This window comes from Mycteria americana, chromosome 4, assembly GCF_035582795.1.
Source record: "Mycteria americana isolate JAX WOST 10 ecotype Jacksonville Zoo and Gardens chromosome 4, USCA_MyAme_1.0, whole genome shotgun sequence".
NCBI classification, from domain to species: Eukaryota; Metazoa; Chordata; class Aves; order Ciconiiformes; family Ciconiidae; genus Mycteria; species Mycteria americana.
This window is the reverse complement of record NC_134368.1, coordinates 51,140,928-51,162,623: the sequence shown is the minus strand read 5'-3', so window position 1 is coordinate 51,162,623 and position 21,696 is coordinate 51,140,928. Positions and strand designations below refer to the sequence as shown.

The window sequence follows — 21,696 nt, the reverse complement described above, 5'->3', positions numbered from 1 at the left end:
AACATGAAGTAGTTTTTGTTAAATGTCTACTTTCTAATGTGTTGCTTCCTCCCCCTCCTGGATAGTGATAAATTTTGAAATAAACCCTGTACAAACTCTCAGTAGAGATGGGGAGGTTGGCAACAACTATTTTTTCCCAATAATTCACTAATTATGACAAAACAAAATTACTAGTGTCGACCTAGCAGCTGGTATCTCCAATTCCTCTATAAATCAAGGAATGGAAGGTAGCTTTCATTCAGTGACGTGTGCTATGCCCTTTGGGGTTGTTCTCTTTCTCTTTGAAATTTGGTATGAAAGCATATTCACAGTATAAAGTTTTAAACTGAGCTTTGTTTTGCTTGTGATGCCTGTCTTGCACAGTATAACACCAAACACTTTGGTCTGTGGGCCTCAGACATTTAAATGACTCGGTTTTCTATGGAAACATGCTTTTCTTGGGTCAGCAATTTTGGTGGTGATTTGGGAATGAACCAGCAATGAACCAGCAATTTGGGAATGAACCAGCCTTTGAATTTATTTCAGTTTGATGACATCTGTTTCCTTCAGTATATAGGTAGAAATGAACTTTTCTGAGCTGCTATTTTTAATTTCTTTTTTTTTTCCAGTTTAGTTTAAGATTTTAATATCCCTTTTGCAGCAGTTGTCTCCTAGTAGCAGACAAGATACCTCAGTCATAGTGTGCCTGAGTGCTACTAAGAATAGAGAGATACCTATCTTGGATTTTAAGACCCCTAGCTGCTATTTTATTCTGAAGTTTTTAACAAACATAATGTATGTTTTGAACCACTAATTGTTACTGAATTGTTGCCTTTCTGTAGTATGCCAAATGTGAGGAGATCAAATACAACAGAGAAACAGGTTTATTATATTCCTTATCTCTCTCTAAAAGGAACAAGTCATACCACTAGAATTGCAACCTTATTTTTTCCCTCCCTAGCTTCAGATTTATGACCTAGGGATATGAACATGTAGTTCATTCCTCCTGGGACTTTGCAAGAGTAACTTCAGTGATTGTATGCTCTGGCGTTCCAGTGAAATTGCGTATGTGCAAATGCATGTGGTAGATGAATAAACCCTGTGGTGTGTCAGGTAAATGGAGCCCTCCTTGAGGAGGTCAAGGTCTCTGTCAAGTATTCTGCTTTGTTTAATTACTGTTTTCTTGAGCAATCACTGCCATTTCTCTAGCTTTGGTAATATGCCCTTTGATGAATCATCTTTGCTGGTTAGCTGTATAACTTCCTAGACCCACTGTGTATAATTTTAGCCTAACCCATCAACGCATTTTGGACCATACTGCCTAACTGACCTCTCTGTTCTTTCATTTTGGCTGACCCATGCAGCAGAAGTCTCTGAAGGCTTGGGATTTGGCTTAGCCTGTGTCCCGGTGCATAGGCTGCCAGTGTGAGTTGATCCCATTGCTTGCCCTTGAAGCGTGCACATTTATGCCATTGCAGCACTGCTGAACTGGGGCTGTCAGGTGGGCCTCTTGCCTTACAACAACTACACTGTTGCTGTACTTACTGTGGGGGAATTGCCCATTCACATGTCTGGAGAACCATGTATTTATTTAAAGCTGTAACCTGGATTCCCTAATGTATAATACCATAGGATTACATAGATCACATGAAGGGGGTAGTGGTACCCCAATTAGTTGTCTGAGCTGATGTGAATCCACAGTAAACATGTGAGTAGTGTAGCTCACCAGAGATTTGAAAAAAGATGGATTGTGGTTTTTTAACTGCAGCAGGCTGACTGTAGATGGGACAGTAAGATTTTTGTCTCATTATACAACATATTGCATGTAGTTTATCTTATGAGGTAGATCTTGTTAGACAGTCTCTGTGAGGACAAGTCACAAGACATTTCTACTTTCATGTTAGCAGGTTGGATTAAATTGCGCTTGATGAGAACAGATTGATACTTTGATTAACTGCATTGCTTTACAATTTGTGGTGACTTGTTCTCTGCTAGGCGTTTTAAGCAGATAGCTTTATCAGTGTAAAACTTATCTGCTCCGACCCACACATGGAAGGCATAATGTGTTTGCAGATATTGGGTAGGAAAAATAGATTGAAGAAAGCTGACTAAGTGTGAAACGTTTGCTTGAGGTAGACAAAGGATAGGACAATTGGTGGACTGCAGCACTGAAACATGAAAGAACAAATGGAGAAGGAGGATAACTGTTAATGTAGTTTAAACTGTTCCTCTAGTAATCTGCTGCAGCTTGCTTGCTAGTAGAGCTTCTGAAGGTGAGTAGTACTTAACCAAAAAGAGGATCCTCTGATGCAGTGGCTTTTAACCACTGACATTTTCTCAGTTGCCTGCCACAGACCTACTGCTCTCCAGTGGGCAAGCAGTAATCCTTCTGCATTCTGGTGGTGAATGTATAGGATCATTAAGGGTGGGGATGTGACTGTTCTTCAAGGGCTTTGCTTTTGTAGAAAAAATTACCACAAGTTGGATGAATCCTTCCCTTTGAAAGGATTGATGTCTTTCTTTGAAACACTCTTGTTAATAAAATTTAGACCCTCTCCCTGATCATAGTCCCTAAAGAAAAGCTGACAAATTTATGCAGAAGGCTTTCTTTTAAATAAAAAATAAACAAACCCTGAACAAGGTCCCTTTTAAGCTGGAACTAAGTTGAGGCATGCTAAAATTTGCCACTTATTTTTCTCCCACCCTCCCTCATCCACTTATCAGAGACTGCAGAGACGTGATTGCATAGCTATGCATAAGACCATATAATTTTCCTCTGCTTCTTTGAAGTTGTCTAATTTCAAGCCCCTTTATTCCACACTGATCCGTGAAAATGTTTTGATATATGCTGTTTCTTTCACTGCCATTGAGGCTTCTTATCCATCTCTCCATTGTCTCTTGTGTACCTGGACTGACAGGGTGGAAAGCTTTGGCTGGTAGCGCAAAAGCATACAGTACCTGATAACAGAGGTGCACTTGTGTTCGAGGTCTGTTGGAGAACGCAGCATCTTAGCATTTCAACAGAAGACAACTTTGATAATTAAATTGCAGAGCCTTGCAGCATATTTTGTGTCTACCTTACGGTATTAGGCAGTGTATCTTTTGTCTGTGTGTTGTGCCTTGCCTGGGAAGCCCCAGTCCTGCAAACTTCTGTGCTACTTTTTTTGAATTCAAAAGTGAAACTTTTGAAAACAGACACTCCAGTGGGAGCGGACTTCATGAGGGATTCTTTCCTAGGCTGTTGTTCCAGTGTACTTTGCAGTACAATAAGTACATCTGTTGATTGGGGAGTTCAGCCCCGTAATCAGCTGTGGAAAAAGGGTTGATGATTTACAGGCTTCTGAAGAAAAACTGAAAGCAGATATCCTCCACGAGTCCAATGACTAGGTCTTAATCTCATCATTAATCTAAAGCTACTCAGTGCAGTTGTGGACTGCTGCTTTTTTTATAAACTGGAAATAGGTTGAATGGTGCTAAAGTTTTCTGCTCTCTTCCTCCCATTCTCATACACTTACCAGAGACTGCACAGACACGGTTATAGACCTATGTATGTGACTGTAACTTTCGCTGCTGTACTTAAGGAGAAGACAGGTGCTTGTTATTGTGTTTGTATATGCAACAGTCAACGAGTTTTGCAGGAAAAAAACCCCCACTCAACTAACCAAGCCCATATGGAAAGGTATTTAATATGAAACCAACAAAGTTTATGTAGGTGCACATTAGTTGCCTAATTTCAAAAGCTGTTGTCCAGTTACACAAAGACTATAGGAAGATCTTAGGGGAGATAGTGACTTGTCTCTTTAAACGTCAGTTCCTCATGTGTGTGGTGTGTATGCTGGTGCTTCTTGTTCCACATGTGGATTGTTAAATGTATAAACCCTTGGCAGTAGGGGCAGGTACCTCGTGTAGGAGAGGAGGCATTAGAGACAAAAGTGTTGTCAGTATAGGCAATTGAAATAGCTCTAGAAGGCATATGTAAGTGTACTTGGCCTTGTAATAGGGTTAAATGACTGATAGATAAGATACGGTTGAATTGCAGAAAGATTTACCTGCTAAGAAGGTTTTGTTCTTGTGTGGCAGGGTCAAAGTATTAAACTGAGCAGTGCTTTTTGGAAGTAGAATTTTGAATGAACTGCCGGAGAGGTGTATTTGCACTTGTCAGGCCTATCGAGTGGTAGAGTAATACCTTGATCAGGATTTAGCAGAGAGGAATGGCTAAATTATTGTAAAATTTTAACCATGAACTGATTAAAATAAACCATTACTTCTGTTCTTAATGGCCCCTACGTTCACGTCTCCCCCTTCCTCCATGAATTGGTGTTTTATAAATCAATTTATTTTCTCACCTTTGGACTCAATATGGTCAGGTTATTTGTCCTGTTTAATTGGAGTTAGTTTTATTTCATAGGGAATGTGCTGTTGCAGTTACTGTGGCAGATTTGGCCTTGCAAAATAATCAAGAAAACCTACTAATCTAGTAACAAAATCTGCTTACCACAAATATAATGAATATATTCTTTCTGCTACTGCTATAACTAGAGTATACTAACTTTAGTTTGATATGTATCTTAAAAGATAGTATCTCTTCCAATTCAATTACTTTCCTTTTTTAAATAGGTGTGCTGTTTTTAGGATCTGCTCTGTGACCACTTAAGTTGTCAAAAGCTTTCTATGCCTTTTGAAACAGTATTACAGAGTTTAAAGTCTTTGAAGCCTACACAATCTATTAGTGTTTTGTATTACTAAGGAAATCCCATTATCCCAAGATGCTTTCAAAACTGGAAATATTTGCTTCCTTAAGGGAATTGATTTGATCTTAGAAATATTATTGCACATTGCAGTGTGCTTGTTGCTGTCTTGTTACTTTTGAATTGGAGATGATTAAAAAGCCATATTATTAGCTGCTGTGAGGATAATGTCTGTGTTCTCTCACTGCTCTTAGATTTCTGATCCGATAGCTGGGCTAGATGCAAGTGAACTTAGCCCTTGTCAACTTAATGTTTGCTGCAGGCAAGTTGTTTTCAGCTAATAATTTAAATCTGGTATTTTGTTCTTCATTTGATGCTTTGTACAGTCTGTTTAGGATGACTTTGTGCAGTAGGAGTGAACATTCAGAATGAACTGTTTGATTGAATTTTACTGAGATTTTATTGTTTGTCACCAAGGGACGAATGATCTTTTTTATGATTCTTTGTTACTAAAGATGTAAATGGCTTTAATCTTGTGAACGTATGTATGTGCGGTATACTGTTATGTGCAGTTTTTAGTTAGAATACATAAATGCTGGAGATGCATTTTCTATTTTACAGTGTTTGTCAATCACATACTCCCAAAGATCTTTTTCAAGCAATGGGGTAGTGTTTGTGCATGTAATAACAAATATAGTAAATGGACCAGGCAGGTCAGGGGAACCTTCCTAAAAGTTTCCCGTGGTTGGTAAACATTTCTAGAGTTGGCAACACTGAAAGCCCTTGCTGTTCTGATCTACTGTCATCTAACTCTGAAAAAGATCTGATTTGAATCAAAAGGCTGCCAGTTGTTAATGTCCCATGTATCTGAGAACTCCCACTGTTGTAACTTGAGTGTGCCCAAATTAGGACTTGGAAATGGCAGGAAGCTCTTAGATATCACAGAATCATAGATTTAGGTTGGAAAAGACCTTTAAGATCATAGAGTCCAACCGTAGACCTTACACTGCCAAGTCCACCAGTAAACCATGTCCCTAAGTGCTCTCTTGGATAAATAAGACCTTGGGGGACTTCATGCAGGAGATGAGGGGACACACCTGCTTGTCTTGGAAGCTTCTTTCACAGAGGCTATATCTGTTCTTTATAAATGGTGGCTAGACTTAAGATATCCTTGTGTAGGAAAAGATGTCTATACTACAAGTGCAGACTGTAGCAGTTACCTGCTTAGGCAGTAAGCTGTTAACAGAGGCAGGACTTGAGTGTTCAATAACATAGTGGTAGTTATAAATTCTTACATAAATGTCAATAACTAAGTAGCACTTTTGTGGAAAGTGAGCTTTCCTGTTGCACACACAAACGTAACAGTGACTCTGTCACTGGATCTCTTGGCATCTAGCTGTATTTTGAATGTGTGGTGAGAGATGTACCATTTCTGTTCACTTTAGGTCATCTTATAGCTGCAGAAAAGTAGGGCAGTATTTCAGGAGTCTGTAATGACCAAAGCACCAGTATGGAACCTCTACCCCCAAAAATTATGTTTAGAGAGCTACAAGACAGTAGTAGTTATTTAAAGGAGGGTCTGATGGGGAGGGAATGAGTGCTGTCTTGAAGCTTGTGGAGTAGAGTCTGAGGCTGGGATAGGAAAGATGCAGGAGGAAAGAAGACAATTGCAAAGGCTAGGGAGGACAGAGAAATAGATCAGATTAGAGGAGAAGGGAGGGTGACAGGTTAAATAGCTTTGCATTGCCTGAGTGTGGTACATCCTAGAGCTTTGCATGCATCTCAGGAGTCTTACATCACTGTTCTTGGATTTATTTATTTAATTGGCATTCTTGAAGAAAACCATAATCTCTTTTACTGTTGTTTACTAGCTTAAATAGTGGAGGCTGATCTGAAGTTTCCGATTCTACTCTTGGTATCACACTGCTGTACTGCTGATAGAATTTGTCATGGGATATCTAGATGTGTAATATCAGTTTCCTTTATTTAAACTCTTAAATAACATGCAAAGTCTACATTGAAACAAGCTCTAAGTTGTAAAGTCAAGCAACTCATAAATTCCAGGACTGAGCTTGCCTCTGCTTTGTTAATTAAGTTCTCTTGCTGCACCTTATGATACCATCTTTAATTACACGAACACATTAGGTTTCCCAAAGCTGCTTGCTTCACTTCATGCACAGGACAGATCTGCTCAAAGGGTGAATCAGGGCTGTGCAGTGAAGGACACTTTTGCCTGGAGGAGCCTGCTGAACTTTTACAGAAATGGGAAGATTTCTGTTTGAAGGAGAGGGCTGACAAAGAGCGAACCGGCAGGAAGCGGACAGGTGATCTGAAGAATAGGTCAATTAAATACTCCTTTGGATTATTAGGTATGATATTAGGCAAACTACTTAGAGCAGGATATTTCCAAATGGTCTCTAAGCATGCATCTTGTTTTCCAAGTGTTTTTTGGTAGAAATCTTGAGCTCTCAGAGCTGCAAGCAAAAGTCACCAGAAGCTGTTCATTGAACGTATAGTGGTACCTACTTAAGTCAGTAATGATAAAAAAAACAGATCCTAGGCCTCTGAAATTGGGTTCCCAAACCTACTTGCTACTTTGATCCCTACTTTGACACACACCCCCACCCCCCTCCCCGTGCAGGAACATCAGTAATGTAGAAATAGTACTATTCATTTTTCTAGGTATCAAGTAGCAGTATACTGGTAAGTACCTTCAAGTAAATGAGCATATGAACCAAACTGTTGGGAACGAGAGTGCTTGAAAGTGTAAGGCCCGTGTGAGCATAGAAGAGGTAGGCAGGTGAGAAGTGTGAGTGGAGTAGAAGGGCAAGCAGTAGAGAGACTTTGATAATGTTTTATAAGGGATTATTTCTGTTCCCAGCATTGGCTGACTTTCATGAGCTAATTCTCACTGATTTTGCACAACGCCCTCCAGGGCATCTGGTTCCAGGTGGCTTATTATGGACTCGATGATCTATGGTTGGACTCGATGATCTTAAAGGTCTTTTCCAACCTATACGATTCTGTGATTATCTGGGGAGTAATTTGTATGGAGTGCCAGCTTTGTTCTGGAAGTACTGTTACCCCAACAGATAAACTGTCCAGGATTTATGCTGGCTTCTCCACACATGGAATGTTTTATCTGCAAAAAGGATGAACTAGATCATGTTAATTGTATTGCATGAGAGTGTTTAGAAAATGCATAGGAAATGCATCTTATGTGCTGTGAGAAGCAAGGGTTGGGATTGAGGGGGGAGACTCTGATCATGCAGTTGAATGTTGAGCATATGAATATACATATATAGATACAGAGGAATGCATAACCATCTTTTGCTTTTTGCTTGCTTCAGAAATCTTAAAGTTGTGCCCTGTGTATTTTTTTGATGTTTTGAAAATGGCAAAAATTGCTGCTACTTTTGAAACAGGCTGTATGCTTTGCTGTGCTAACAGTTTCAAGAATACAAGCAGAGCACATATGCAAGGAGCAGAGATGTCCACTGTAGAGAAAAGAATTTTATCTTTTAAGATATACACAGAGATATACCTACTAAACTGGCAAAGAATTGCTATATGGACTGCGGCAATTTATAGTACAAAAATTTCCTTGTGTATTTCACTAAGCCAATGAATGTCCAGGGGCCCTGGGGTCCTAATGAAGACTGGAGAAAAGGAGAGTACTTCAAAATGCAGTCTCTAATGAAAATAAAAATCGGCTTTGATTGACATGAGCTGTTGGAACTTGTAATGCATTTGTTGTCTTCCTACACTTTGTTGGTGTTGTGGAGGTTTGGTTTGGGATTTTTTTGTTGTTGTTTTTTAGTTTTGGTGTGGGTTTTGTTTTTTGAGGTTTTTTTGCAGGGTTTTTTTGTTTTGTTGTTTTGTTGGGGTTTTTTTGTTTTTCCTTTTTTTTTTTTCTGCTATCACCCAAAACTGAATTAAATTAAAAACATACATGGTTTGCAAAAAAGAGAATAAAAATGTAAAGCTCATGGTGGGGGTGGTGGTGGAAGGGGGACTGTTTGACTTAGGTATTGGTGCTTGAGGGAATAATATGTTCTCTTAAGCCTCTCAAATATCTGGAAGATACCTGTCTTTGTTTCATTTTAACTTTCCCCTGCAGGTATGCAACTATGTTAATACTGAGATATCTAGGATATTAAATAATGGATGAAAAGAATGTTTCAATGTTTGGTCTTATTCTCATAGTCCTTCAATATGACATCTCAATTTATTTGACTTTGGATACATGAAGGTTTTATCTTTTATGTTGTTTGGTTTTGGTTACTTTGGTATTGATACAGATGCATCCTTTTACTTGCATATGGTGTTCTACAGATGTTTTCAACTCTTCATGAGATGCTTTCTGACAGAAAACTTTAACTATTTGTAATTATATCTATTCATGGAAATATTGTTTTAAAAATATAGAAATAACCTGTACTTTTGTTTACCTGTATAGCCTATGCAACATTAGTTACTAAGCAACTCTGAAAAGAGACGTAGTCAGATGGCAAAAATATCATAATGAAAAACTAAAAATGTAGTGACATATGCATAAAATGTTTACTGCAGGAGCTGATGTTACGCTTATTTATGTCAGTAGCACCTTAACTCAGTCACTGATCTCAAAAGTTTGAGCATTAGAAACTATTATCGTAAGGAAAAGTGTGAGAAGATGGTCCCATATAACATGCTTTAAAAAATTCCATTGTCAAACTGAATTAAAAGAAAAAAGGTTTTAGTGTTCTCTTTAAGTATGTTCTTTTTTGTTATACACTATAATTTCATGTGCATGGGTATATGTGTGTTTTGTTTTGTTTCTTTTTAAACAGATTTCTGTGGATACCAAAGCTCAAAACACAATTATCAATCTCATCATGATGCTTGAACATCTGTAGCGAACTACAGGATTTTTGAAAGAAATCCAGCATGGCGTAGTTACTTGACCTTTGGAAAATTTATAATGTCCTCTGGAACCAGTATCGGCAAAAATCGGCAGGCTCCGAGCCTGCAGGGTGTTGACCCAGAAACATGCATGATAGTGTTTAGAACACACTGGGCACAGGTAATGTTAATTAGTTTTATTGATTTGAAGTAGGCTGCATTAATAGGAATTTGCTTCATTCTTACTTTTGGGAAAATCCTGAATTGCTCAGGAACAAACGTCTGTCATGCAGAATGTAGTAGATGACATTGAAACACTTTCAAACACAAAGGTAATTGACCTTTTAAGGTACGGTTAGCCTTTACTAATCACACTTTGAACTCCAGATTTGCATCTAAAAGGGAAGTGTTAGGACATGGTAGTATTTTATGGAAGGCCTAGATCATCTTACTGGCTTTCCTAGTGATTCACTGTGACTTGGACCTTGTTGCGAACTTCTGTGCTTCCTTTCCTTGTGCTGAATAAGGCTTGCCTAGCTTTTGTAAAGTATATTAGATGATGCATGGTGCAAAGCTGTATGCAGTGTTGTTTATTGTGGATAGATGTAGATTATGCACTTCAGCCTATTCTAAAAATTGTTTGCATGTCATCAGGATTATAATTGCTTTTAGGCAAAGATGTTTTGCTCCAAGCACCATGTTATAAGGTCGTCTTTGCTGCAGTAATATGAATAACTAACGGTTTATGTAAAATTGATTTCTATGCTGCTGCGTTTGCTGTTTTTTGGCTATCCTGAGAAGCAAGACAGACACATGCTGGTGTTTCCAGTGTCAGAGGAGCCATCGTTCAAGAGCCACCTTTTCTCACTTAACTCTATAGTGATGCTGTCGTGTTAGGGGAGCTGCTGTTCCTTTGTGGTTTTGTGGCATTTATCCTCCACAAAAGCGCCAGACAGTGGTTGTTTCACAGACAGGGAGCTTCATTGATTGCATGCAGAACAGAATTTAATCCAGGGGTATAAGTGCTAGGATGACAATTGTTGCTCAATCCTAAATCTATATTGAATGTTGCAAGAGTATGTGGGCATCAGAAGCCATTTGGTATCACGTAAGATGTGGCAAGGAAAGATCAGGTCTGTGGGCTTCTGCCACTCTTACTACTGCGAGTCATCTCATGATATTGATACTCCTGAGCACAGTTACTCTGGCTGAAGAGCAGGCCCTTTGATTTCAGTCCTCTGTGACAAACTTATTGCAAACATCATCAAAACTCAGTTTCTGAAGGTGAAGGGAACCTGGTTTATCCGTACTTCAGAGAACCCCAAGTTTTTAGCAACAGGACAAGTGGCAAATTTATGTGCTTATAAAAGTGAACAAAAGCATTACATTTTGGCCTTGTTCATACCAAATATGAAACTTTTAAATTTAGAAAGCTTGACGGACAAAAACTAAAAGCATAAAAAGAGTTTGGGCTTTTTGTGTTAAGAATTTGGATTTTTTTTTTTCTTTATAGGGGTAAGTGCTTTTTTTTTTTTTTTAATACATTCAAATAACTGATCTGCATTTGTTTCTCTTTAGGTTCTGAAAATCTTAGAGAAGCATGATCCTTTGAAAAACACTCAGGCAAAGTACGGGGCAATTTCACCTGATGAGGCCAGCACTGTTCAGAATTATGTGGAGCATATGCTTTTCTTATTAATTGAGGAGCAAGCAAAGGATGCCTCAATGGGGTCCATTCTGGAGTTTGTGGTCTCAGAAAACATAATGGAGAAGCTTTTTCTTTGGAGCCTACGGCGAGAGTTCACCGATGAGACAAAAATTGAGCAACTCAAAATGTATGAAATGCTAGTAACACAGTCTCATCAGCCTTTGCTGCATCACAAGCCCATCCTGAAGCCTTTGATGATGTTGCTGAGTTCCTGCTCAGGAACAGCCACTCCAACAGTGGAAACAGAGTTGGTTGTCCTATTGAACCAGCTCTGCTCTATAATAGCCAAAGATCCCTCCATTTTAGAACTGTTTTTCCACACCAGCGAGGACCAAGGAGCAGCCAATTTCCTCATATTTTCCCTGCTGATTCCCTTCATCCATCGAGAAGGAACAGTAGGCCAACAGGCCCGTGATGCGCTGCTTTTCATAATGTCTCTGTCTGCAGAAAACAACGTTGTTGCAAACCACATAGCAGAAAACACCTATTTTTGCCCAGTAAGTTGTTCTTGGTTTGCTTGATCTTCAATGCTAAACTGTCTCCCCTGTATTCTTCTCACCCTTTTCTGTCATTTTTGATAAAGATGTGTTGTAACACATTTGTTTCTGCTAACAGCTATTTCACAAATTATAATGCTGTTTAAGCCAGCCCTCCTGCCAAACGAAGTCTTGCTCCTTGTTTCTCTACCAGTGTCTTGTGCTTTTGGGCCAGCACAAGTGTTTTTGCAGTCACGCAGTGAATTGAACTGGGAAACTGATGGAAGTTATAGCAGAACTTGGTGGGAGGGAAACCTGTTCTGTCTCACTGTGAGGCCCCTGTGAGATTCTGGGGGTGAAGGGAGTGAGAAATGGGAAGAGGGTGTTCTGAGGCTGTTGTTTCTGGTGGCAGTGCTAGCTTAGGCGGGCTGTGCTTGCCCCGCTATAACATCAATTCAACAGTTAAAAAATAAGTGTGAAAATAGTGTGAGTGTTATAGAAATGTAATGTTTTTGCAAGATAAAAGGGATACTTGCTCTTTGTCACAGAATTGGACGTTTCTATGGCTGTCTCAGGCAAACCACCATCTTGCTATGGTGTACTCTCTTACAAAACTTGGTAGTAGTGTTCCATTTTTAGATCTGGCAAATCAATTTTACTACATGAATAGAAAACCTTTGCTGTTAAACAAGTAAATAATCTAATTTAACAAACAAAGCTGCCCTACTGCAGTTTTAAAGCTAAAGCAGAATGGACATGACAACACCTGCTTCTTCATGCCTTATCACAAAAATCAGTTTGAGATCTGCAATGGATGGGTTCAAAACCAAATGTCATTCTGTAGAAAAGTTGCTCTTGTGTGCCAGTTTTTGGACTGATTCTTTTATCTTCTGCATGGCTTGCATTTTAGTTTAATAAATGCTGAAAAAATGAAGTGGAGGGGAGCCTTACATAGCTACTAAAGCAGAGCGCTTCAGAGCAGACGACACTAGAATCCCTGCCTTAAGCATTAGTGCATGACAGCTATTCCAGCCGTAGGTTTCCATTTACTCTGAGATTGCTATGTCCTTTGAGCAGTAGGGCAGAGCCAGGTTTGCAGGCTGGAGGAGGCCTACAAGTTCCAAACAAAACTTATAAATTATTTCCTGTGTCAGTTGTAAATATTGCATCAAATTTCTTGTGCTGAGAGACTCCAGTTGACCTTGTTTAATAGATGCTGCTAAGGAATATGAACTTGATTCTCAAACTGTCCCTGAGACAGATACCATTATTGGATCCGTGCTGTAACTTCCATAATTACATCTTCCAATTAACTAAAAAAAAAAAAGCAGCCTTTTTACACCGAAGATAAAAGCCAGCTATATTAACCTTCTAACAGCAGGGAGCCATGATTGACAATCATTCTAATTAGGAAGGCTTCTTGTCAAAATGTGCTAAAATCAGACTTTTCTGAACAGTAATGAGACTGGCCTAAGTCTATAATAAAACTTTAATGCAATGCCATAGAATTAGCTCACTAGCACAAAATCTTTTTTGAATTTGAGTGTGATGAGCTGAAGGAACAGGTTTTGTTCTGGTGGAAGACTCGGTAGGTGTCAGTGGCATTGCTGTAAATCACTCGGATCAGTGCAGATGTGGCCCCAGCTACTCTGCAAAACAGCTAGTGCAGTCCTGTGCTGGTAGGAGTGGCATTTGGGTGGCACTGTGTTGATGCTATCTCTGGTTCTGGGGCTGAACTGATTGGTAGCATACAGGGTGTTCTTTGCCATGCCTTATTGTGTAGTATAGACATGCCCTGGGATGGAGTCTGGCCATAAATCTCTGCTGCCTCGTATGCCTGAATCAGTGTTAGATCTGTGCCAAAGTGAACCTGAAGGCTTTCTTGATACTGTTTTTTGAGCTAACTTTGGTTAGCAGCTTTTTAAACTAGACTGTCCATGGTATTCAAAACTGTAGGTGAGTAAACTATAGAGAAGGAAGAGGACAGGCTGCAGTAAGATACATCACTAACAAATGTTTTTAACACAGAATGTGTAGACAAACTATTGGGCAAAGTTTTCTGATTTTAGAGATTTTTCTGCCATATCATTTTGATCATGTTTTGACCTGAAAGTTTTCTGTATCTGATTGAAGATATTGTCTGTTCAGCATTGTAATAAGAAAACAGTGTTTCTAAAGAATTTTGAGCAGCATAGCATATCAAAGTCTCTCTATAAAACTTTGTATTTGTAAATATGTCACAGCTTAGGAAAGCAAATATTAAAGCAGGAGGCTCTGCAGTGTCCTTGGAAAGCTGAGGCTGCACAGAGATAGAAGGACTATGGATGTGGGAGGAAAGGGAATTATTAAAGGGAAGGAATTGGTGAGATAGCAATTGATATATATTAACAACACATTTTAATCATATAATGTGTCTGGGATTACAAATCACATAGTTGGTGTCTTCTGTGAGTCAAGAGAAAATAAATAAATCAAGGAGACTGGTTTGCAGAGAGACTCATGACTCAGTGAGAAAGAAACTGCTGGAGATGCTTGTAAAAGTAGATGAGCATGTAGGGTTGACTTGACAAATGTTGGGAGAAGTTTAAAAGGACACTGCTCTAGATAAAACAAAAAATAAAACCGATCTTGCCCTTCCAGGACATGAACTCATTTATTTCTTTCAGATTTTTTTTTCATTGATGATTGTCATTTTACTGATTAAAACTCCATAATGTAGTCTATATATGTGCATTATTTTATATGCCTGCTTATAGAATGTGAAGAGTTCTGTTAGTAATTTCAAATGGTAATCCTGTTTATACCATATACTCCTATGAAAATTTTCAAATGTTTTTTACCTAAAGAGATGAAATTGCTTCCAGCGGCTACTCTCTATCTCAGGGTTTTACAAACATAATTTCACGTAGAGCCATTTGTGTTGTACTTAATAGCAAAATTAAGAGCTTTTTAAACTTTACAGATTTTAGCAGCTACATCTGTCACTTCTTACTTCAGTAAGTCAGACAAACAAAAGAATTCTTCACTTCAAGACATTGACTGATTGTGAATTCACCACTCCTTTTAGTACAGAGTAGTATGTTTTGCTCAAGGTCAGTTTCTTGTGCTTAAGGACTGAACTTCCATATGAAGGAGAAATGTGGATAGTACACAGGTCTGAAAATCAGATTGCTTACTGAGAGGGTAAGTATGCATTTATGAAAAGCAATTAAATTTTAAGCAGACAATGGAAAACCAAATGTGCATTAATTAACAGGTTGCAACACAAAAGAAACTCAAGTTCTCTCTTCAGAATTCTTTCCTTCCTAGAATCATCTGAAGCCTAGGTTTGTGAGTGTAAGTGTGTATGTGGGTTACGTATAGGTAGGTCTATAGGCCTAGTAAGATCTTCCTAACTTTTTGCTTTGAGGTCTTCTACTGTGAGAGAGAGAGAGAAAAAGCAAAAAAGATTCTGGTTATAGAAGAATGTAATTGTACAAATAAAGCTTTGCTCAACGGCTTTAACTTTTTAATTTTTTAACATATCTGCAGCATCTTTCTTTATGTATCTTATGTATATACATGTATAAAAAAGTAGCACAGTGTGCTAAAGCAGTGAATTTTCCATGGTATTTGCCCCCCCCCCCCCCCTCAATATTTGGCTTAATTATGTATGCCAGAATAAATCAATCTATCCATCTTCAAAATTATGTGATTTAGGAATGGAAAGCATTCAGAAAGACAGCCTTTGTCTGACTGGATGTGTTAGCAATTATAATTGGTTACGCTTGCGTATGATCAAAACCTGAATTCCCTTCCGTGAACTCTTGGTCTTCGACCTGCACATTGTCAACTGTTTGTTTTCTAATAGATAAAACAGTTGTGTTTCATCTGAGCTTTGACTGTCTAGCCCTGTAGATGCCAAGTAACCCTTTGTAGAAAGAGGAAAAATTCTTACAGAAGTCTGTTGAATGAAAACTAAAAAGATTTCCGTCAGGCTGAGTCTTAATGATACTATTAAAATGAGGATCATCTTAAGAATTATCCTGAAGTTGTATAAAATCATGTCAGAAGGATAAGAGTTCTAAATAATATTTAGAAAGTTTCCAGCTTCAAATAACTTTAATTATTAAAAACTTGGTGTGAAACTACCAATATGCTAGATATATTCAGTAAAACTTAAAAAAGCTTTTTGGAAATATGCTTTTTAAATTGTAACTAAAAATACACTCTTGTGCTTCAGTGATATGTTCTACATAAATCATCTGTAAGCCTTAAGATCGCTGGAAACAATGTCTATACAGTAACTTATTTCAGGCTTTTTTATCTCTTCCCTTCCCCCTTCTAAATAAATAAGAAAGGAAAATGAGAAATTACAGTTAGATTTTTTTTTTTTTTAAAGTGGATTCAGCTGAGTTCAAGTGCCTAGGAATGAAAGTCAACATATATGTGTGGTCTGCGTGAAGCTGAACTTAATTTTTGTTGATGGGGGCACTTTCCCCCTCCATTTCTAATATTTCATATTTCCAAGTGAAATCACTTCATATAGGCATGTGTAAGCAGTAACATTCAAATCACCAATGAAAGTCAAGCTGTAGATATATGACAGTGGTGGCTTCTTGTGGAAGGGACTGAAGGAAAGTGTAAAACGATTTTACAAGTATTTAAAAAGAAATTACAACTTCAGATCAAAAAAAAAAAAAAAGACAACCTGCTTTTCCTCATCACTTTCTCCTAAATACCAGCTCTTGGAAGAAGGATATTATATAGGAAGCTCTTTAAAATATTCATGTCTTTCTGCCACAGGACTCTTTCAAAAGGAAATGAAATTAATCTCAACACTCTGTTATGTTACTAAAACTAGTAAGAGAAATGATTTGTGGCATTGCCATTCAAGCAGATGGGCACTTGGAAAGTCAACTTACTTCTCTTGTATTTTTGCAATACAGGTGCTAGCAACAGGACTAAGTGGCCTCTATTCATCTTTGCCTACAAAGCTGGAAGAAAAAGGAGAAGAGTGGCACTGCCTGCTGAAAGATGACTGGCTCTTGTCACCAGCCCTTGTACAATTCATGAATTCCCTTGAATTTTGCAATGCTGTGATACAGGTAATGGAGCAGAGTTGGCCTGTCTGTTTGAAGTAGTAGTTTTTTATATCTTCTGCAGAAGTAAATTACAGAGTTTATTTACTTCTATTAATGGCATGGACTTTTTAAGTTACACTAAAATAAGTTGCTTATAAAATGAATGCTTTGTGCTGTTTGTCCTATTTATAAGGATGAATTAATACGTTTTTGGTTTTCAGGTGACAAATGTTTCAAGTGAAAGCAGTAGATTTGTGTGGCAGCTTGATATTTCATTATGTAACTGGGAGGATTTTCTGTTTCAGAAAAAAAAGGTTTATTGCATTTTAATACCACTGTTGATACTAAAAGTAAATTGAATGCCTTTACATGTGGGAAAATGTAGTCTTTACATATTTAAGCACTGAAAAACATTCTGTGCTTGTCTAAGCTCTCATAATAGTGTAGAAAAGAAAATAGTCTGTTTTGCCTGTTGGTGAGTACTGCATAAAGAAAGTTTTCCAAGCAGAATTTACGTATCTTCCTAGAAATATAAATTCATTTTAGATTGGCCTGTTTTGAATCTAGTCTCTGTTCTTAATGATTATTTCTTGATTATAATTTTTTTTTCTGGCTTTGATACCTTACTGTTTTCTCTGATCTAATTGTAAAATGAGTTTTTTGTATTTTTATATTGTTTTTAAGACTAGAAAACCCTATAGAATCCTTGTCCAGTATTTTATTAAAACATGATATAAATTCTACAGAAACTGTGGATTTATGTGTTACTTGAAATGTGCTGAATAGGATTGAAAATTTAGTCACATTTACTGTTAAATAAAAGATGTTTTAGCGAGATGTGTGCGAAATACAGTAAAGCAACTGATTGACTATTAAAGCATTGAACAAGCGAAAATGATAGTAGCTGTCATTCTTTAAATGCAATATACAAGATTTTTAACATGCATGTTTAAATGTGAAGAGGAGACAATATTCATTTTGGTATCTAAGTGGAATTTTTCTACAGATCTACATTTGTAGGAGGTCATATTTGATTCCTTTTTTTTTAATTATATAAAGGTTACCACAGACAAATTAAAGAAGAGCATATTATTTTAAAACCACTTTTCAAATAAACTCAAAATGGTTAAGGATCTTCAGCTAACATGCAGAAGGAGCCATTGCTGACTGCTGCTTGATTGTGTCTTTATAGTCTTTCTTCAGCTGAATTGAAAGCTCAATTACTGCAGGAATTTTTGCTCTGTGCATGGAATGGTTTTCGTGGTGTGTCGTTCTGTGTTGACCCAAAATCTTTGGCCAGAGACTAAAAAGGGACAGTGTAGCCAAGACCTCTTGCCATTTACTACTTTTTCCCTGGATCACAGCATAGGAAGGGCAACCCTTTTTCTTCCCCTTTCCAAAGTAAGGGTTACAAATTAAAGGAAGTCTGGGAAGAATTGCAAGTGGGAGAATGTATTTGTGGCCACATGTAGGCTGTGATATTCCAGTCTCTATGTGAACTTCAAACAGAATATATTAACTGGGAATGCTTCTGAATGGAATTTTTTTTTTTGCTTTTATCAAATTTATTTTAAATGCATGAATTGATAATATATTTTCTTTGTGAAAACAAAATGAATGCTTTATTATAAAAGTAAATTTTTGACTTCTAATAACAGTTCATTTTTTTTAAAGCTCCTTACCAACCTATTGAATAAATAATGTAGGTTTTGTTTTCATTTCTGTTTGTTTTACAGTGGTTGGGAGAAGGGTATGTGTACAGTATGTTCTTACCCCATAGCTAGAGAGTGCTTTGGTTTACCTACTCTTGAACCGTAGGAAAGCAGCTGTTCTGCTTTTTCTTCTTGTAAGAGGACAGGTTAACAATGGCAAATCCACCTTTAAGTGACCCTGACAAGGTTTCAAGAGCTAAATTTAGAATCTCAGATCTTCCTTTGCATGGGTATACATGTCTGTCCATCCATTCATCTTTGTCAGCATGCAGGGAGATTGACAAAGCCCTGCTCTCTAAATTTGGCAGGCTTACTGTAATTAAACATAGTTTGTATATTTCTTCGAAGAAGGAAAAATATTTAAGAACCTGAATCATAGCAAATGGTGGTGAGAAGGACAAATTAATATGTCTTGTTAAATGGGAAAGGGTTTTGGTGGTGGATAATAGTAGTCTGTGCCCTGTCTTGTTTTAAATCTCACTGGAACTGTGCTGTGTCTTTCTCTCCCCCGCCCTCTTAGGTGGCGCATCCCTTGATACGTAACCAGCTTGTGAATTATATTTACAATGGATTTTTGGTGCCAGTAATGGCTCCTGCGCTCCATAAGGTCAGTGGTGTATGCAAGCATGACACAAAATAATAACGGTCAAAAGCATTATGGATGATCTCTATGTAAAGATACTATTAAATGTACTGTCAGTAGTGACTTCCATATAATTGAGTAAGTTTCTAGGCTAATTTTCCATCTTTCCATTCCATACTTTCTATTTACACTATACAGATTATTAAGCAAGAAACAGGTATTTCTGAAAATGTTTAAAATTCTTAAGTGAAATGAAGAACCAAAATATTTTTGTTGTGCTAGGCTGACATATCATCAAAAAAGCAGTGACCCTTTAGACAACATTTCATCATGGCAGACACGTTTCGATAAGTATTTTTTTTTTCCAAATGAACATTTTCCAAAAGGAAAATGCCTGCAAGGAAAATGTTCAGTCAAGAAATATTGTGCTAATTTTAGCAAAGTTGGTATTATTTTCGTACTTCCTTATAACAGTTGGTAGAGTTATTTTCATAAAGTGGAGAAGAAATGGAGTTTGGTATCAATTTTCTAATGTATTAGGGTGCAATTTATGGTGCTTTGAAGAAGAAAAATTCATTTTTCTTTGAATTTTAGGGGTTATCCTTTGCAAAATATGTCACTGATGTTGGTGAATTACTTAAGCGTTTTTTTTGTTAGGCTGCAGGAAACTACCTTTCCAACTGTTGCAGAATATGTCAATTAAAAGTCTTCATTCCTCTATAAAAAGAACACCTTCTTTGAGGAGAAAAAGTAGGAATTGCTGAGAGTAAAAAAATCCACCAAAAACCGCCAGGAGAGGACTAATAAATTACTTTTTGAAGGTCTGCTTATTTTTAGTAAGCCTGCCAAGTAGAAAGCACTGCACCTGTTCCATTTTCTGAGAGGCCAGTGAAACACTGTACCCTGCTTTGTAGTCTACGACTTGTCTTGGCAGTGCACACAATTCTTCGTGGTAAGTAGTCACTTACCAAGAAAGTAATAAGCAGTATAGAATCTTCTTCAATGATTTGACAGACCTCAAACATTTGGGAACTTGGCGAGGGCTGAAATAAAATTTGGCTGCAATCCAGATCAAGGCTGTACTCTGTCATTGAGATAGTTCACCTCCTTACCTGGTAGTAATTTTTTCTATTTCTGTATCTTGACTTAATCCCTTACCAAGACTGGGAATTAGAATCAGAAGTGAAAAGCTAACCAGCTTTAGGTCAAGGTTATGGATAACAAGGGAGATATCAGAATGTAGCTGTGGGATTCTGGTCTTAGTGGGTACTGTTTTTACCTCTGAAGTACGTAAGACAAACTTTAGGTTGTTTTGAATACTACCATGCTGCTGAATGCCATTCTTATTGGTCAGTAAGTCTGCTGATCCCCTGTTGGGTTGATTATTTCCCTGTTGATGTTACTTAAATCGTTTAAAGCATGCTGTTCTGATCAGGCTTTTTTTCATGTGATGGAAATTTTGTTGAACCTCATTTATACACTCTGAAATTGGGTGAAATCATATTTCTCTTGAAATGGGAGATGTTGGCTGCTAACATAGGTGAGTTTTAAGCCTAGATCTTTGCTGAACCCCTACATTCTGTTTGGTGCCTTGTTCTTCCAGTAATAAACCTTTCCTTGATTAGCATTAAGTTTGACTTTTTCCTCTTTAAAAATTAACTACTTATGTGTATAAACTTCAAATGCATTTAATGGAGAAGATGGATTGCACCATCTAGTGGATCTCATACAAGGCTCTCACCTATGTGACACCAAAACTCCATAGCAAAAGGAAGCAAGTAAATAGAGGCACATTTGACCTCTTCAGTCTTTCTGTGCTGTGCCCAACATTAATTTAACAGAAAATAAATATTTTACATCTTTGCTTTTGGGACAGATGTCTATGCGCTAAGACAGATAATTATGCTGTAACGGCTCTTTCATACATTAAAATAATTTCTAGTTGCTACAGAAAAGATTCATGCTAAGTTGAAGAGTAGGCTTTGAAAACTGTATCACCCATTTGAGGACTTAAATGTTGTAATCAACCTTTAAGTTAAGAAAAAATTGTGAAGGGCCAAAATGAGAGAACAGCCAGATGCACCATGGTGGTTTTTAAAACAGAAGTTCTTTCATTGAACACAATACTAAATGGATATGGATTTTTCTTTTAAACTCAATGAAGTTGGTTTGGTATCCTAAAATCTACTTGTGGCTGAAGATTTTAGTTTTTATCCAGTCATTCAGTTCAGGTTGTTCTGACTCGTTCTGGCTTATGAGTTCAAATACAATGAGTAACAGAGTATGGTTTTAATACCTGATTAGGAAGACAGATCTGTGGAAGTTTAAAGGGAGGGGCAGTAAGAAGAGATGATAATTATTGGTACAGCTTCCTAAGGTGTTCCTATAAATCTTATTTCTAGAATTTAAAGGGTATGGAACAGCTGCTTCTGATAACTCTTGGTGATAGACATGGAAGGAAGGAAGGAAGGGAGTCCAGACCTCATGTGGCATTCAAGCCTTAGCATCCCACATCCAATCTGGCACCCGTGGTTGTACTTTAATGGAAAAATTGGAAGGGAGATGAGCTTCTGGCTCTGCTCTTGAATGACTGTTGGGTACGA

General features: G+C 37.6%; 1 protein-coding gene across 1 annotated transcript in view; it reads left to right on the top strand.

The window, feature by feature from the left end:
* The first annotated feature begins 9,614 nt into the window (after window positions 1-9,614).
* Window positions 9,615-21,696, top strand: part of FHIP1A (FHF complex subunit HOOK interacting protein 1A) — a 39,286-nt gene continuing 27,204 nt past the window's right edge. Inside the window, exons 1-4 of the mRNA XM_075499265.1 lie at window positions 9,615-9,732; window positions 11,130-11,756; window positions 16,664-16,822; window positions 19,031-19,117. Coding sequence (XP_075355380.1) covers window positions 9,631-9,732; window positions 11,130-11,756; window positions 16,664-16,822; window positions 19,031-19,117 — 975 coding nt within the window. The 5' untranslated portion in view covers window positions 9,615-9,630. The remainder of the gene's footprint in view (window positions 9,733-11,129; window positions 11,757-16,663; window positions 16,823-19,030; window positions 19,118-21,696) is intronic.